The 18707-nt window shown below is 40.6% G+C and overlaps 4 protein-coding genes across 6 annotated transcripts; 2 read left to right on the top strand and 2 right to left on the bottom strand.

The window, feature by feature from the left end:
• Positions 1-825: 825 nt before the first annotated feature.
• On the top strand, positions 826-6378 carry badb (BCL2 associated agonist of cell death b). Its single transcript, XM_083907337.1, has 4 exons — positions 826-910; positions 2046-2198; positions 3623-3843; positions 4029-6378. The coding sequence occupies exons 2-4, from the start codon at positions 2054-2056 to the stop codon at positions 4164-4166; spliced, it is 504 nt and encodes a 167-aa protein (XP_083763463.1). The 5' UTR covers positions 826-910; positions 2046-2053; the 3' UTR covers positions 4167-6378.
• Positions 6379-6597: 219 nt separating this feature from the next.
• LOC310942056 (glyoxal reductase-like) lies at positions 6598-9300 on the bottom strand. The gene is made up of 6 exons (XM_083907333.1): positions 9237-9300; positions 8337-8643; positions 8112-8257; positions 7385-7524; positions 7129-7287; positions 6598-7035 (listed from the first exon to the last, which is right to left on the bottom strand). The coding sequence occupies exons 2-6, from the start codon at positions 8588-8590 to the stop codon at positions 6856-6858; spliced, it is 879 nt and encodes a 292-aa protein (XP_083763459.1). The 5' UTR covers positions 8591-8643; positions 9237-9300; the 3' UTR covers positions 6598-6855.
• Positions 9301-9667: 367 nt separating this feature from the next.
• Positions 9668-12181, bottom strand: LOC310942057 (glyoxal reductase-like). 3 transcript variants are annotated; one of them, XM_083907335.1, is made up of 6 exons: positions 12117-12181; positions 11486-11792; positions 11238-11383; positions 10459-10598; positions 10203-10361; positions 9668-10123 (listed from the first exon to the last, which is right to left on the bottom strand). In XM_083907335.1, the coding sequence occupies exons 2-6, from the start codon at positions 11737-11739 to the stop codon at positions 9944-9946; spliced, it is 879 nt and encodes a 292-aa protein (XP_083763461.1). In that variant the 5' UTR covers positions 11740-11792; positions 12117-12181; the 3' UTR covers positions 9668-9943. The 3 variants fall into 3 exon arrangements, with proteins under 3 accessions (XP_083763461.1, XP_083763460.1, XP_083763462.1); XM_083907334.1 differs by having other exon boundaries at positions 12017-12156; XM_083907336.1 differs by having other exon boundaries at positions 12012-12131.
• A 767-nt stretch (positions 12182-12948) lies between these two features.
• On the top strand, positions 12949-18645 carry majin (membrane anchored junction protein; the record flags this gene model as incomplete). The annotated part of the gene is made up of 10 exons (XM_083907114.1): positions 12949-13049; positions 13111-13125; positions 13501-13546; positions 13677-13752; positions 13932-14042; positions 14340-14362; positions 14687-14823; positions 15954-16017; positions 18057-18211; positions 18636-18645. 10 exons carry the CDS (start codon positions 12949-12951, stop codon positions 18643-18645), a joined length of 738 nt encoding a protein of 245 aa, XP_083763240.1.
• Between the last annotated feature and the right edge of the window lie 62 nt (positions 18646-18707).

Genomic DNA, 18707 nt, shown 5'->3' with positions numbered 1-18707 from the left:
TTATTTTATTGTTTTGCTTTATTTTATTGTTTGCAGTCCTTAATGGACAACGATAGGGCATTATTGAGAATTATTCGGTGGAGGACCGTGGACATACATACGGTGGCCCGGAGGTGCAAAACACAAACGCAACTCAAAAAACACCAACGCAAATCACAAAACACAAACACAAATGACAAAACACAATCGTAAAACACAAACGCAAATCACAAAACACAAACGACAAAACGCAACTCAAAAAACACCATCGCAAATCAAAAAACACCAACGCAAATGACAAAACACAATCGTAAAACACAAACGCAAATCACAAAACACAAACGCAAATGACAAAACGCAAATCCTTTCCATTTTGAGTTAATGTTTTTGTGTTTTCTTTGCATCTGCGTTTTGCGATTTGCGTTTGTGTTTTGCACCTCAGGGCCACCGTACAAACATGCTATTTGCTTACCTGTTGGGACGTTTTCTGACTCCAAACTGTGCACTCATTCTTGCTAGGTTTGGAATGTTTGTATACAATAAAAAAGAGTCTACTGGCGTTGATAAAGAGCCCCCAAAATCTAATTTAGCTGTGGGCCCCATGAAGGCTTGTGCCGGCCCTGCACACCACCTCAGTACAGCGTTGTCGCCGAGTCTCTAAAATTGCGCTGCGCCTCTTCCTCGTACTTTACGGTGCAGCTGTTCAACCAAACAAAGCCCCAGCCCAGTCCTGACTCGCAACAGTGACGTCAGCGCGCAGCAGCGATGCAGTGACGCGCAGCGATTGGGTAAGCGCGGAGCTAAACTGTGTTGCACAGTAAAAAAAAAAAAAAAAAGACGAGACACCGATAATAACAAGTACAGCTGCGGCCACACGAAGCTAACTAAAGACACTCCCGCACTTTCCGAGCTGCCGCTGCACACATTTCGGGTAAGAAATCATGTTAACTGCGTTTCCTTCACGTTAGCTGTTAGCTAAGACAGTCGCGCGGCAGCTGCCGCCCTGTAGGAAGTTTCTTTTGTCCTCTTCAGTCAACAACAACACAACAAGAGATGACCGGAGACGAAGGTGTGCTAGCTAGTTTACCAGCAGTCAAACAGCACGTCGTTACTTACATAAAATACGGCTCCTTGTTTCTCTTAACAAGTGGGTTTATTTGGCGTGTTATTACACTTTAAATACCTTTGGACCGGTTAACAGCAGCAGAAGGCTGGGTGTGTTAGTTACGGGCAGCAGCAGCAGCATCAACAGTGATGCCATTTCAGGAGTGTGGAATAATTAGCATTTTGCTAATATGTGGAGTGTGACAGATAATCTGTAACACCGAACATCACAGGCCATTAATAACATGGTTATAGTGAGGTGATATTTAGTGTAATGACACCTTATTTCTACTGTAGTTATAGTTAAGAGCTAGATGATTATAGTTATTACACAGCAAGTACCACAGGTTATTTCAGGTCACAAGTATGGGCATAAATCAGGATAAATTTCATCTTTATAAAATGGTTATTATATATTATAACTCGCATTACAGTATATTACTAAATATTACCTTGAAAGTAAATGATTATTATTATTATTACCATTAGTATTGCCATTAATATTACCTTGCCCTTCTTAGTACTATGTGACAGCTTGGTTGTTTATTTTATTATTTTATTTTTTAATCATCTGTTAATCTGAACTTTTTATTAACTTTTCTTTTGAGCCTTCATTATCACATTTGATAGTTATTTTGTTGGTGTCTTGTTTTGAAAAGTACTATATAAATAAATATTTACATTAAGATATACATTTATTATTGTATATATATATATATTTATCGCACTGTAACTGTACCCCAATTGAGGAGATATGTTGTGGATAAGTGAAAGTTTTTATGCTTGAAGGAGGTCTTAACGTTGGGGTACAGATTGATGTGAATGAGTACATGGGGAAAGGATGACTTTTCGAAATGTCAGTGCACTGGATAAATGGGATTTCTGTGAGGACATTTCATTGTCTGTGATGCCCTGGCTTTCATATAAATAATTCTCATGTCTTATTCACTCATCCTCTTCAGATGTCACAATGGCAGCAAAGTTCTCTATTTCAGACAACGAGTCAGAGCCATCCGATGAGGTTGAAGAAGGAGAAATGAAACAATCGTCAACTGAGCCCGAGCAGCCGTTTTCTCAGCGGCACAACCTTACGCTTCCTGAACTCAGATCAGCAGGTAAGAGGAAAGCTCAATGATTATGAGTTATAAAGGGTCTGCATGCACTGTACATAGTGCTGTAACACAACATGTATTTTCCTGACTGTTAATGGCCCCTGAGGGAATATATATTTTAAAGGTCCCCTATTGTGCAAAATCAACTTTTTAATCTTTTAGTACTTATATTTGGGACTCAGTGGGCCATACCAGTCCCCAAAATGTGAAAAAAGAAGACTCATTCATGTTTTAGTGGTTCCACTTTGTGTAAGTATAGGCGATAAAACACGCGATGTTTACACCTCCCGACCAAGTGACGACAGTGCGGACATTTCACCGTGAATGTTGGCACCCCGCCAGGCAGAGTACTTCACAGAGTACTTCACAGCTCCACCGTAGCTCCCCCTTGTCCCTGGGAAATACGAGACTGCAGGCGAGGGAGGAAGAGTGGCTGCACAGCGGAGCACAGTGTTTTACACAAACTTCCAGCCTCAGAGGACTTGTGTGTCCAGTGGATATATTTTATTTATGAAAAAAATGTTCACAAGCTTTTGTTCACAAATTCCTATGCTGGAGGGACACCTTGAACGCACCAGTTACGTGCCTGCAGTTAGCGAGTGGCGTGTGTGGATCGGTGATATGAGGAGCACGCGTTTGAAAGCACTGCAGAAAGATGTAGATGTTGTCCTACATTTCTTCTCAACCAAAGGCTGCCTTTCTGTCGTGTTTCCACGTTCTCTCGTGTTGTTGATCCACACACGTCACTTTCAGTCGCAGTTACACTGGTGAGTTCAGGGTCTTTTTCTAGCATGGGAATTTACATACACGCCGCGGCGCATTAATCGTTTTTCTTCGATTTTGTTATGATCGCGAGAAGCCAAAATTGTGGTCACTCTATGCATTACGGGTAAACGGACATTACTATGGGGTATATGGAGCGGGGGTTGTGACGACGCTGCATGACAATAGGTGATAAGTGGTGACAGTATGGCTGTGGATAGTAAGTTAGATCGACACTCCACTGGAAGCAGTGGATGTGTGTTTACCTGGGTCTCATTCACATGTAAATGATCAGGCACAAAACCGAGCGTTCTGAAAAAGGCTGTTTTGGCAGAGTTATTGAACTGCTATTGTGCTTCATCCTTATGATATTTTGACTAAAGCATGACACAGACATGTTCATTAGGGCTCCAGGACCTAGTTTAACTTGGGTTAATAGGGTATAATATGGGACCTTTAAACACGTGCAAAGTTTCTCAAGCCGTCTTTCTCCACTATGTCTTTCACACCCAGCTTTTCTCTCATATTGTATCATAATATAATTGAAATTAAAGCTAATTTAGAAAACTGTTTTTCAATTTTAAAACAGCAAAGTTCAACACTCAAATGAAGTTGTGTGTGTAATAATCCTAACCCCCGTCACCTTTCTCTCTGTTCCAATGCAGCACCTGGTCGAATCAGGCTGAATTCAGAGTCCCATGCTTCCACTGTCTCAAGAGACGAGGAGTTCCTGGCCTGGGGGGAAGATGGAGCCGGTACGCCCACTGAGGGAGCTCCATTCCGGGGACGTTCAAAGTCGGCGCCTCCTGCACTGTGGGCGGCGAGGAAATACGGCCAGCGGCTGCGAAGGATGAGCGACGAGTTTGACAGTCTGCTAGACAAAGGGGTGAGAACGAAATGTCAGAGGATGAATGAAGGGTTAAATGAAAATGTAGCTTCAAAATAGCTTAAAGCTATTCATGATAAGTTGTAAATGACTAAATCAACAGGGACATTTATCAAATCTTGTTTTTCCAGTTTAAACATTTGGCTGTATTTTAAACACGTGATTTAATCGTGTGTTTCTTGCAGGCGATGAGGAAGGTGAACAGCGCTGGGACGGCCAAACAGATGCACCACTCTAAAAGCTGGTGGAGCTACCTCTTCAGTCACCAGGAGCTAGAGGGAGAAAACAACCATCACGAGAACCACACTCACCGTACCGAGTAGGCACCGGGAATGGGAATCGGCGAAGAAAAAGAGGCGAGAAGAAACGGAGGAAGCCACAAGAACAATTGTGACAAGAACAATGAGACCCTGCGCTGAGTATGAACGTGGGAAAAGGTTGGTTTGATCGAGATCCAAACATAATGGCATGACCACACGAGACAAGCAGTAGAGCCGAGGTCCAAGCTCCTAGTCATGTCGTTTTTACACACCAGTGGTAACTAAATTTCTATACATTTTGTGGTTTTGTTGGTTGTGATGTAAAGAACACTGTGAAATGGTAAAATGTGAGACTGTCGGCTATTTGGACGCCATACAAATGATGACGGGATGAGCCAGGAGAAGAAGAGATTCTTTAAATCACAGAGGAATATAAGAACGGTAACCACTCAGTGAACGGATGCTTAACATTTTCACTCGTCTCTCACGTCAACGTGCACTATACTGTAGATGGAGAGATGAGATGTGATTTGAAATGTAAACATGTGACTATGTGAGGCCACCTTGAGCGCTGTTAGAACTTCCTTCTTTCTTCATTTTCGTAAGGGCATCAGATGTCACTGTGTTTGCTAACGCAGCTTTAAAATATTCCAAATATCGGTGCTTTGAATTGTACAAGTCAAGATCACTGTATCGTGTGCCAAAAATAATCTTCAGGCAACCGAAGAGAGAGATTATAAAAGGAAGGATTTTCAACAGGATTCAACTCGGGGGGGCTTTTTATTCAGCTTCCTGTTCTTGCTCCCTGCAAAACAGAACCATTTCCACCACTGTACTGGACTATCAGTAACTGCTTTATATCTCAAATTATTAATCAAAAAGAACAATCTTGAACACGGACAATCTCTGATGATGCAGAAATAATATCTTTTGTACAATTTCAGGGTTAGATTATATCTGAAGAAAATGACATGAAAACATACATATTTTAAAAAAAAGCACAAAACAATATGAATCTATCTTTTTAAAGCCTTGGATGAGCAAAAAAAAAAAACTTTGTAATTTTTACGTGTAAATATTTTGTTAATATATTATCAAATGGCATTGGAAAAAAGGTTATATACACAACGTGGGTTAGAAAATTAGTAATTTTAAAAGGTTACCATGCAATTTAAAGAAGTCTGGCCAACCTAGCAATAGGCAGTGTACAATCTATGGCTGTTGTGATTCATGTTTTGTGCATATTTAAAGCTGTGGGTGGGGATGGATTAACTGCTGTACAAGGATAAACCACACTAGCCTTTGGGCCCATTAACTCAGCACGAAGTGCGTAACTTTTACAGTCCAGTCCCATTTGAACACAGGTGTAAACTACTATGATGTTTTTGTTTTGTTCAGGAGAATTCTTGTCGAGCGTAGTGTAAAATAAAACATTGGGTTTACTTGATCTAATGTCCAGGCTTTTGATGATTGCTGGGCACATAGAGTGCATACTATAATAATATCTATATGGAAGTTTTCATAGTAATCATAATAATAATAAACTCAGACCTGCACTTCTCCGTCGCTTGGTGAATAAAGAGGCTATTTGTGATTTGTCGATGGAAAAATGTGATTATGAAAACGGTGATAGGTTTGTCCTCCTTGTGTCTTATTCTCTGGACGTGTAGGGTCGAGTTGTTAAGTGTATCCGGGGGGGTGTGCAGGTTAAGTTAAGGGCTGTGTTTGTATCGTCTTGATGCTCAATTCTTAAATCAGAAATTGTGACAATCTGAATGAGCAGCTTTTTCAAAGATTCATCCAATTCTACTGAGGTTTTTTTTTTTGACTGAATGAATTTCCTTTACAATGAATTAGAAAAAGAAATGCTGTTCAACTGTTCAAAAGCACATTCTACTACCTAACAAGTGGACTGAGAGTTTAAGTGCATGTAATAAGAAAATACGTCACTTCCAGTAGGTCTTCTGGAAGAGAATACGTGCGAGGTGTTCACACGCACGCGCATTGTAATTCTTATCAATTGCCTTGAACACGCTGTGACCCGAGAGGTGACGCCGCTGAAACCAGACTTGCCTGTTTACTCAATCGCCGCCTTAAAACGTTTTTACAGCTCGCTGTCACAGATCACACTTGAGGAGAAAGCACAGAAAGGCAGAGGTGTGTCGTTTACCGTCAGAGAAAACGCCGCAGTCGCTCGTCCTGTGACCCTTCAAAAGTGCAGCCGCCTCTGCCTGGGCACCTGGAGTTCTGCGACCATCCTTAGTATTATGACTTGAATCTGGAGACGTGTTTGAACAAAACTGATTTTTTTTTTTTTATATATATACTTTTTTCATTGACTTTTGTAAATGTGTTTCTCTACAGCTGTCCAGCTTCTGGTATACGCTGTCCTGAATAAAACATTTTTAAGAGTGGTTTTAAGGAGAATAGTGTGCGTGCAGTTCTTTTAAAGCATCAGAGTTTATTCATCTGCAAAATAATGGTGTTTCATAGACAATTCAAATGAAATGTGATTTAAACACTTTTGTAAGAGTGTTACATGAAAGTGGTCTTTAAAAGATGGCATGCACTGACAAATCATGTAAAATACATGTAAATTCTGCCTAAATGCTACTTGGTGCGTTTGTTATGTGAGATTTCCTGGAAGAAAACCAGGAAAGACTTCATTCACTGCCTGTGATTTTACTGCCAATGTCAGAAGTGAAGAACAGAAGCAGTAAAAATACTCCTGAGGAAGTCAAATAGTGGATTATCATGCCACTCCTGAAGAATCCCAGCAGTATTTGTGCCCACAGTCTAAAGATGACAGTGTCTCCATGTCTGAGTCACTTAGCGTAAAGTCAAAAAGTGCAGCGTTCTCCTTTATTCTGTCTGGATTGGAGGATTTAGGGAGCACCGGGACTCCCTGCTGCACCGTCCAGCGCAACAGGACCTGGAGATAAAAAAAAAGTTTATTTTAAACGACTTACCCAGAGGAGAATATACATAATATACATTGAGATGCTTTGTGTGTGTATGTGTTTACCTGGGCAGGTGTGCGTGAGCAGTTCTTTGCCACCGCTGTAACCCTGGGATCAGTGACCAGCTCTCCTCTCCCTAAAGAGGAGTAGGCCTGGAAACACACTCCATACTCCTCACACACACGCCTCAGCTCAGTCTGGCACAAACGTGGGTGAAACTCTACCTGAAGAATAGAAATAAAAACAGACTCAGACTCTCTGCACTGACAAATCTAATCATTTTGTCTCATGTGTGTACAGTTGTTGTTGATGATCCAGTACCTGTAGAACAGCAGGAGGGATTCTGCTCTTCTGCATCAGTTCTCTCATGTGTGCTGGTGTGTAGTTGGACACTCCGATGGCCTTCAGCTTCCCCTGGTCATGCAGCTCCTCCAGTGCGGCCCAACTCTGAGCTCGGTTACCTGGAATCACATAAATACAAACTTATAATTTCACTCTTTTTACTTAAAATTCATGTTTTAGTGAATTTTGATCATGTTTCCGACGTTTGTCCACTGTACACTTTTGTATTTAAGGTCCTGTGTGTAAGATTTATTGGCAGAAATCAAATATACTACCTAAAGTATGTTTCTAAAAGTGTATAATCACTTCAAAGTACATATAGTTTGTTTTTTGTAGCCTTAGAATAAGACATTTATATGAACTTTAGGCAAATGCATTGCTTTCTAGAGAAGCCTAAGAGACAAACCATCCATTTGAGAACGTACATTTCATCTTTTAAACTACACAAATGAAAAGCATCCTAACACACATCACATATCACAATCTGAACTCATCATTAGAAATCGCTTAGTTCCACACAGTGGACATTTCACGGTGTGGCAAGTAGTGGCATCTAGGGGTTAAATTGCATATTGCAATTAAGTGACAACCTTTTTTAAACCGGCAGTACAAGGCAGTACTGGAGTGGGCCTCAAATGGTGAAATGGTAAGTGGTAACTAGTTCGAGACAGAAAAGTACATTCAAGTTACTGTTTTAAATGTTAACCTGGGTTGCGCTGATCAGTCACTTCCAGACCCTGAGTGCCCGGCCAGTGGATCAGGTAGAGGTCAATGTAATCCAAGTCCAGCTGTGTCAGGCTGTGAAGAGCTCCCTCCATTGCTCTCTCACCCTGATCCTTTGGGCCCAGTTTACTGCAATGACAAAGAAAAGGAACTGATTTATATCATAATTTAAATTAAATAATAACACTCAAGCTTACTGTATGCATACCTGGTTATAAACACATCCTGTCGAGTCAAGCCATATTTGGGCAGGAGCTCCCTCAGGGATCGACCCAAGTCGCTCTCATTCCTGTAAACGGCCGCACTGTCAAAGGCACGGTAACCTGCAGCGAGGGCTGCGTCCACAGCCTGGTGGACGTCGTCAGGACCCTGAAGCTTGTAGGTGCCCAGACCCAAAATGGGCATTTGAACCCCAGTGTTTAGACGCACAGAAGAGGAGGAGGAGGAGGGTGAAGAAGACATCTGGTCTGAATTAAAAAGCACCTTTATCTGTCAGGACACTTGACTCCAGTTAACTGTGTAAAAGAAGAAGGAGCAAATGAGTCATAATGTTGATACAATGAAAACACAATGACATAACAGTGTCACGCCCACATATTTGTACAATCTGGAGTAATGCTGCATCTTTACAACCCTGCGCTACACAGTGATGCACAAACACCAACAATAAAATAATGAGCTTTACAACATCAGAATGTCATGTAGAAAAAGGTTTCTTGTTGCTAACACAATGTTTATCATCGTCATCACAGCAGATTTCAAGTGTTCCAATCCGATTATTGCTCATTTTGAGTATGACCTGATTCAGATTAATGTAATTAAAATCGTGTTGTTTACAATGCAGCAGGGTCTTGTGCTGTGTGTTGCTGCCTTAAATCTGAATATTGCCGTCTATGTAAACATTGTAAAAGTCATAATGAACCTCGGCCAGTAAGAGTCGGGTCACACTGTAATAACTCCATTCGTAGAGACTGGAAAGTCAAAAATAGCGAAGTTAAATCGAAGTAAACTCGCCTCACCTTGAATTACTGTTACGTAAATGTTCCTTACAAATGTCAATGAGCGGCTTTTCAAAGTTTTTAGACGTCTAATTTGTAATTAAACTTACTTAAAATGTTGTCTCAAGATGAGTTTTCTGAACTCGGCCTTCCTCTTCCGTGGTCAGCTGACACCAACAGGCAGTCATGTGACCACGGGGAAGGTTTTCAGCGTCACCACAGCGACACACTGTTCTGACGTCGCTGATTGGAAGAGGTTCTGGCCAATCACAGGCGCCCAAAGGGACCGGAAGGCGGGAGTTTGCCGTACCGCCCCCTCTGCCTTGAAGACAGTTTTGTCATGGTGGCCACTCTGGGTACTGCAACAAAAAATACTCATGGGGCCCAAAAAGCAATTTTCCCATTTACCACAATAGTAAAAGAGACACCTGTAATAGTGTCCACAGGACACCTCAAGACATGGACACAGGCTTTTATAGATCTTTATATAATATATTTTTAATTAATGGAGTTTCACATTTGACAAACATTATTTCCCAGAGTGAGGTCACAGCTGTTCAATTCAAATGAAATGTTATTTAAACACTTTTGTAAGAGTATTAAAGGAATCTGCTCTTTAAAAGATGGCATGCACTGACAAACCATGTAAAATACATGTCAATTCTGACGAAATGCTACTTGGTGTGTTTGTTATGCGAGATTTCCAGGAAGAAAACCAGGAAAGACTTCATTTACTGCCTGTGATTTGACTGCTAATGTCAGATGTGAAGAACAGAAGCAGTAAAAATACTCCAGAGAAAGAGGAACTAGTGGTTAATCAAACCACTCCTGAAGAATCCCTGCAGTATTTGCGCTCACAGTCTAAAGATGACAGTGTCTCCATGTCTGAGTCACTTAGCGTAAAGTCAAAAAGTGCAGCGTTCTCCTTTATTCTGTCTGGATTGGAGGATTTAGGGAGCACTGGAACTCCCTGCTGCACTGCCCAGCGCAACAGGACCTGGAGATAAAAAAAGAAGTTTATTTTAAACGACTTACCCAGAGGAGAAAACACATTGTGTGTGTGTGTATGTGTTTACCTGGGCAGGTGTGCGTGAGCAGTTCTTTGCCACCGCTGTAACCCTGGGATCAGTGACCAGCACTCCTTTCCCTAAAGAGGAGTAGGCCTGGAAACACACTCCATACTCCTCACACACACGCCTCAGCTCAGTCTGGCAGAAATGTGGGTGAAACTCTACCTGAAGAATAGAAATAAAAACAGACTCAGACTCTCTGCACTGACAAATCTCATCATTTTGTCTCATGTGTGTACAGTTGTTGTTGATGATCCAGTACCTGTAGAACAGCAGGAGGGATTCTGCACTTCTGCATCAGTTCTCTCATGTGTGCTGGTGTGTAGTTGGACACTCCGATGGCCTTCAGCTTCCCCTGGTCATGCAGCTCCTCCAGTGCAGCCCAACTCTGAGCTCGGTCACCTGGAATCACATAAATACAAACTTATAATTTCACTCTTTTTACTTCCTTTTTGCCTTAAAGGATAGTATAGTGGAGAGAGACAGGAAACAGGAGGCAGAGAGATGGGGAATGACATGCAGGAAAGACCGCTTGGTGCGGGATTCGAACCAGGGTCACCTGCAGCAAGGACTACAGCCTCAGCATATGGGGCAGGTGCTCTACTAACTGAGTAGTAACATTTATTGGCAGAAATTGAATATAGTACCTAAAGTATGTTTGTAAAAGTGTATCATCACTTCAAAGTACATATAGTTTGGTTATAAATAACAAGAACAGACAGAAATAGCTCATTATAACTTGAGTTTTTAACTTGACTAGTTTGTGGTAGTTGTTCATTTTCAGGTATATAAGGTTACTTGACTTATTTATGTATTTTTATTTTACTTCTCTGTTTATTTATTTGTTATTATTACTATGGTTATTGTTTGAATATTGCTTCCCTATTTTGTTGTGTGTTTGTCAATGTTTCTTTGTGCCATATTTTCTAATTTAAAAAATAATAATAATAATAAATAAATAAATAAATAAGGTAACTTGAATTGACGTGTGGAGTATTAGATAAACACTCAAAGTGCAAAGTTACAGTTTTAAATGTTAACCTGGGTTGCGCTGATCAGTCACTTCCAGACCCTGAGTGCCCGGCCAGTGGATCAGGTAGAGGTCAATGTAATCCAAGTCCAGCTGTGTCAGGCTGTGAAGAGCTCCCTCCATTGCTCTCTCACCCTGATCCTTTGAGCCCAGTTTACTGCAGTGACAAAGAAAAGGAACTGATGAGAGACAAAAACAACAACAACAAAAAATCACAATTTAAATGAAATAATAACGCTCAAGCTTACTGTATGCATACCTGGTTATAAACACATCCTGTCGAGTCAAGCCATATTTGGGCAGGAGCTCCCTCAGGGCTCGACCCAAGTCGCCCTCATTGCTGTAAACGGCCGCGCTGTCAAAGGCACGGTAACCTGCAGCGAGGGCTGCATCCACAGCCCGGTGGACGTCGTCAGGATCCTGAAGCTTGTAGGTGCCCAGACCCAAAATGGGCATTTGAACCCCAGTGTTTAGACGCACAGAAGAGGAGGAGGAGGAGGGTGAAGAAGACATCTGGTCTGAATTAAAAAGCACCTTTATCTGTCAGGACACTTGACTCCAGTTAACTGTGTAAAAGAAGAAGGAGCAAATGAGTCATAATGCTGATACAATGAAAACACAATGACATAACAGTGTTATATATAAACAACCTGCATCACAATACACTTTGAGTAATGCTGCATCTTTTACAACACTGCGCTACACAGTGATGCCATGAAATAATGTAGCTTTACAACATCAACATGTGCAATGACAACGTTCACAGACTGGAAAAGTAAACTCACCTCACCTTGAATTATGTTTATGTAAATCTTCCTTACAAATGAAGAACAGATATAAATGAATGGCTTTTCAACGCTTTAAGGCGTCTAATTTGTATTTGAGCTTACTTGAACTCTCAAGATGACTTTCCGAAACTCGGCCTTCTTCTTCCGTGGTCTTTGGAGGCAGTCACGTGACCACTGGAGGTTTTCAGCGTCACCACAGCGACACACTGCTCTGACGCCGCTGATTGGAAGAGGCTCTGACCAATCACAGAAGCCCAAAGGCACCGGAAGGCGGGAGTTCACACACACACACACACACTCACACCAGTGTGTCCATTGTGAACTCGGCCTGTTTTCTCCAGATATTACGGTAATTTTGTGAGGAGTGTTTCACTAAAACATTCGTTGTTAAAGTTATTATCCAAGAACTTAAGGTGACAACTGTTAATAATATAGATTCTGAAGCGTTAGTTGGTATTCTAGAAGTTAAAATGGCAGTTGTAAAGGTGACAGTTGTTATTTTACAAGTGAAGGAGAAATTGAGTTTAGCTGAGGTGTTTTATGCTAACTCAATGCTAACTCAATTAAGATCCAGTGTGTAAATTAAATACATATAAAGTGACACTGTTACAAATAGAAGATTTTTGCATTCCTGATAATACTTTACTCTTTGTTTTTGTTGGGAACGTTTGCTCAAATAAGTATATACATTCATACAAAAGGCTTATTCCAAAACCAAATTATTATATTATAAGTTAGGCAAATATACACGACTAACATGCATATGGGTAGTAAATCAATTTTCTCCCCATAAACCCCCCCAAAATCCTAATTCAAATTTAGTAACATTGACATGTACGATGACATTTCATAATTTACTTCATAAAACAACCAGTCCACCACTGCATCAGGTGAGTCACGTGTTTGTTTTCTGGGTCATTCCTTTAGGTCGGCCATGACTCTGCAGAGCTTCACCTTCCCCGTTCCTGAGACTCGATTCTTCACAGCCGGTCGTTTCATCTACAAGTTTAAGATCAGAGGAGGCAGGAGCTTCAGGCAAGACAGAAACACAACATTTATCCCCATTGTTCACCATTGTCTCCTCCCTTTTGTGCAGACTGAGAGGTATAAGGTGAGAAGCTCTGATTTTGAGCATGACCTTACGCAGGTTTCCTGGTATTTTCTATTTCTATTACCTTATTTATTTATTCAATAAAAAAATGTTCTGCACAGTGAAGAAAATAAAAAAAAAACGAATAAAAAAAATCTAATCCAATTGGAAATGCATAATCAGAACTAAGAAACTATATCTGATATCTATTATCTAATGTTTCTGCCCCTCAGGCTCAGCATAGCATTCCAGAATGATGTATTTATAGTTTAATATGTGTCCTGTAGCAGAATGAGTTGCTGTCTTACACTGTGATCAGCCTTTACAGCGTTTTAAAAAGTGAACAAAACTGGAATTACTACTATGATTTACAGCAATATGTTTATTTTTTATCAGTGAGGAGGAGGTGAAGGGGGAAGCCTGCTTTAACCATGAACTGGAGGTAATTAAAAATGTCACACACATGTTGTATTGGCTCGTTGTCATTCATAGAGTTTTGTGGGGTTTTTTTTTGTCAAATATCCTGTTTCCACAGTGAAATCATTCCCTCTTTTCGGCCCGTTTGTATTCAGGACATCATTCGAACTGTTCTCGGCAACCTGGACAGACTTCAACCCTTCTCCAGTGAACACTTCAACGTCTTCCCTAGTATCCTTCAATGTAACTTCACAGATCCACAGTGAATGATGTCATGCAGATTAACTTATATATATATATATATATATATATATATATATATATATATATATATATATATATATATGAGTATATACAGTATCTACTCGTATTATCTCTGTCAATCCCAGTATTTTGTTAACTGATGGTAGATAAGAAGCGGTGGAAGGGGCTCTCTGAGGTGATGTGCAAACACGGCAGGAAGATGCTAAGAGCTTACCCCTTTGTTCTTCTGCTCAATCTGGAAAAAAACACACACAAAGGTGAGGAAAGAACACACAGTATATGCGGTTGAGTGTATGCAATCCACAGTATCCAACCTGTAAAACATAATAAGTGACACATTCTGGATTAATAAAGGTTGCAGAACAACCTCACCATTATTTTACAATCTATCTGCAAAAAAATGAAACATAAAGCAATGTAACTGTGCGATTGGCCTTAAGCACTGCACACTGCAATCTTTATTTTGTTAATATCTTAATACTGAAACCTAATATCCTTGACAGTTTTATTTTGTCTCATTTTAATGCATATTTCCTTTCCATATGTTGTTTCAGGAAAACAAACAAAGAAGAATCCAGTAAGTTCCTTTCTTTCTTCAGTTAGTATAGTTTGTTAACCTTCTACTATAAAACTAATCTGTACCATAGTACTTTCTGTCCCTGGTGTTTGAATCACAACATACTGTCATTGTCATACATTGTTTCATTCAACCCAGCACAGAATAAAATGTTTGCATACTAAAAAATGGTCCATTGCAGCACAGCACATTATAAGCAGCTGTAGTGTGTAGTTTGTATGTTGCATTGCATTATAATATATGGTGTACCTAATATTTTTGCCACCACTATAGAGAACACTTTCATGGTTTGGCTCAATAACTGACCACTGTGTGTTTTTCTAGGGGAAAGTGATAGAGCAGCACTGCAGTGAGTGTGAGCCTCAATCAAAGCGCTGTAAGAGAGACTCAACACTAGAGGACGCCATACTAAAGGACTTAATCGAGGTCATGGTGGCTGACAGCGACGCTTCTATGGTGGGGTGAGTCAGTGCTGTCTTAACTCATGTAAAAGTGTCAGCTACAATTAATCTGCTTCCTCTGATTTAAAAGTTGCACATTGGATTGGCTGAATGAGACCGGTTTAAATCCAACAGAATCCTCCTGTGACAGATTCATTCATTGTCCCCCAGCTTTATCCTCACACACATTCACACCTTCAGTCAGTCTAGAGTCTTCACTTGACCTCACCCCGGTCTGGTGAAGTGTCTTTGCGCTGCAGGAGGAACCTGTAGAAAAGAACATGCACATTAGTTAGACCCTGCTGGTCACACTGGGATTCAAACTGGAAAACCTCTTGCTGTGTGGAAATTGCAGGGCTGGATTTACTATTTTATTTGTATTTTTTAATGCCTGTTTCAATCACACGCACACTGTATATTGCTCATTGAAGTATAAAAACAGTCTCTGCAACAAGAATAAACTACTCTTACATATGTAATGATGCGAGTGCATGTGATGCAAATAGACTGTATATACACATGTTTACACATTATGTAGAGATGAAAAAAAAAAGAGTTATTGTCCACAAAATCACCAAGGTAACCAAACTGATTCTCACACACACACAAACACGCTCCAGTGACTCTTGCAGTTATGAAACAGACAAGAGGCAATCGGGCGCCACCTTAATCACTCTGACAGTCAGCTCAGTGCAGGCCTACACACATACAACCGCCTTGTTCTCCACTCAGTTTCTATTTAACTTGTGTAAACTGAGTTGTCTCCTCTGTTTAAAACGGGAAGAGCGCACAGTCAACCGCACAAACCTCTGGAGGAAAAAAAACGAAAAACCCCAAAGCCTCAAGCATCATTTTACCACTTCACAGGAAATAAAGTTTCATTATCGAATTACATTCACCACATTGACTACTTGACTATGTTAGCGTGCCCATACAAAGGTGCAACACATTAACACACAGCAGGATAATAGCATATATAAGTTAGATATGATATGCAACGAAGTCCAGTTGACCTTAAGTTCCACTTAAAGTATTCTCCTCTGCAGCATTGACAGGAAACGTGACCGTCCAGTGTTCTGAGTGTGTAATCTACGTAAACTACAATTCTTCATAAGCGTAACGTCATTATTGTGATGTCAAACCTTCATCAGGCTACGCGTGGACACTCCTCACGCAGAGGGAGAGGTCACAGAGGACACAGGAAATATCGATGAGGTAATGCTTTTCATTTCATCTATTCATAACCTGTCACCAGGGGGGGAAATGATTTGTCTCTTCCTTCAGTGTCAAACGACAAAGTCAATCATTTCAGGCCACAGTTGTTTGGAAGTCACTGAATCAAACAATTCGTCTTTCCCCTTTAGTCTCATAACTCCCTTTTGTTTCCTCTTTACACACACACACACACACACACACACACACACACGTTTGGGGCATCTCTGGCTTTATTGCAGCCCCAGGCTAACATTAGCGCAGACAGGTAGGATAACAAGTGTGATAAAGGTTAACACTAGCATTACATCAGACAAAGAGTGAGACGGAGAGTGGAGGCTACACGCGCTTCTTGTGTATGTGTGATGTAAAGCAACTGAAGTCTCGAAAGTGCCCCGCCCTACGCTCTTCTCATCCACGGCCCTTTATCTGAGCCTCCTTTTTCTTTCTTTTTCTTTTTTTTTTACACTTGTCCACTCTTTCCACCTCTTCCTTTTTTTCCTCCACGCTTGTTTTAAGTGGAAAAAATGATTTGAACTAATTATGTCAGCCCAGTGAGTTACTTATTTTCTTAACACCGACGAGAGGAAGTGCCAATACCAGTCTACAGAGCTTTGAAGAGGATTAAGTGGGAATATGGTGGTGATCTCAAGGTGATTTCACTGGTGCACATACGAAGTCATTTTACTGTGATAAAAGCACAACATTTAATTCACTTACAAGTTAAAGGGGTGGTTTTTGTGACATAAGCCATAGAATTATTATATTATTATTTTTAAAACATCCATATTTACAAAGTAAAAATGCCAGATGTTCTTGTATAGAGTAGTTAGCTTTTGTTTTAGGAAAGAATATCAGAAAGGGTTTTTTTATATCATAAAAAGTGTTACTTAGAAGAGCAAAAACAACTTAAATGTAATGTATTTCAGGCCACAGTGAAGAGAAGTGAGATTAGGGATTAATTTCTGTTTTTGGGGAAACTCGTGATGAAATGCTGGTCCCATGTACAAACTAAAGATGACAATATAACAATGGAAAGGTAGAGGATCGGCATTGTTTTTGTAGCACACTGTAGAGTCGCTGGCTGTCCTTTTTTTTAGGATAAAATAAGAAATATGTAGCATTAGAAGTTTTAAAAACAATTAAAGCTACAGTGTGTAACTTTATTGCTGATGTTATTATTCTGACACTCTGTCAAGCAAAATACCCGACTGAGGGAGCAATTGTGGGTATACAAAGGCAGCGCTTAACTGCTGAAAGACCAGGTTTTCTGAGCAGTGGGTTTCACTTTTGAAGCCTTTTATGGGCGCTTTTTATGTTTTTAGTCATGTTAGTTAAATTTAAGTAACATAAAATGAATAGTGCTGGGCACATTAACAGCGTCAATGTTAACGCATGACACGTTTCCACGATGACTGACTGGAAAAAACGCATGTGACGTCATGTTTACGTGCCGCAGCACCGTAGTCCAGGCACTGTTTATCAGTTAGCGCCGTTAGCTCCTTTTAGCGCACCTACAGTCGAACTGGAGCGGTCTGTTATTAAACGAAAAGAGCAGCGCTACAAATAACCATGTGTGTATGTCTGCCTCTGTTTTTAAAGTTTAGCGTTACTTTAGAGACTCATTTTAACAATCGGGAGTCACGTAAACATGACGTCACGCTCGTCTTTTTTCCAGACAGTCGTCATGGAAACGCATCATGCTTTAACGTTGAAGCCATTAACGCTGTTCACACGTTAACGTGCCCAACACTAAAGAAGAATCACTTCCTGTGTGCATTGTAGGAATGTCACCGGGTGACACAAGATCTAAACGCAGCGATAGTTAGAAACACAGGGAGAGCTGTTTGAGTTTAGCTTTAGCTAACATAGTATCACCCGGGACTAGCACTACACAGACTTCCACGAACTTGATGTGGCGATCCAAACATGACTTTTTCTGAAGGAAACACTTAGCCAAGGATGTAAGGCTGGTTACTAGAACGGTTAGTTAGCTCGGTTTGCTTTGCCATCATCACGATATCTGTTTTTCCTCTCAAAAGCAAAGGGCTGAGGGGTCTGAAGAAGCTCAGCTGAAATCAGGCGTCAGCATGATGAGAGGACGTCGGAGTCCAGGTGAAGTGGATTTTGGGACAAACCAATATGTGGAAGAGGAGGAAGAGGAAGAAAAGTCAGGGATTGTGGCTCGACTTTTCAGGTGAGTGTGACACAGGCTAACTGAGTGATATTTTACATGCCCACTTTAGTTGAATAGAAGAAAAGCAGCAAGGTTTGCACACAGCAAAAGCAGAGCAGTGGAAGTCCCCCCCCTGTAGATTTGATTGACTTTTACACCCACAGGACAAATGTAGTGGACAAAATGTTGTCAGACATTAAAATGGATCGGGGGAAATCCAGCTAATATGTGCACAGAAATTACGATTACAATATTCCCGTGAAGTAAATGAGTTCAGACAAGCTGGGGCACCAGATGTCCACAGGCAAAACAAAGATGAGTACCGTGTCAAATGTAGTATTTTATGGTAATAATGGTATTCAGTTGCAGTGACAACAAATGTATACTGTATATCTCTCTCTCTTTTACATTGCAGCCATATCTTCCCTTTCTCCTTGTTCTTCAGAGACTCATAAAAGTTCAAAAAAAGGATTTTCATTGAAGTAAGTTTGGTTAAACATCTGCTCCATTGATTCCT

The sequence above is a fragment of the Microchirus variegatus genome, assembly GCF_963457635.1.
Source record: "Microchirus variegatus genome assembly, chromosome: 20".
In the NCBI taxonomy this organism is placed as follows: Eukaryota; Metazoa; Chordata; class Actinopteri; order Pleuronectiformes; family Soleidae; genus Microchirus; species Microchirus variegatus.
This window is presented reverse-complemented; position numbering and strand designations above follow the sequence as displayed.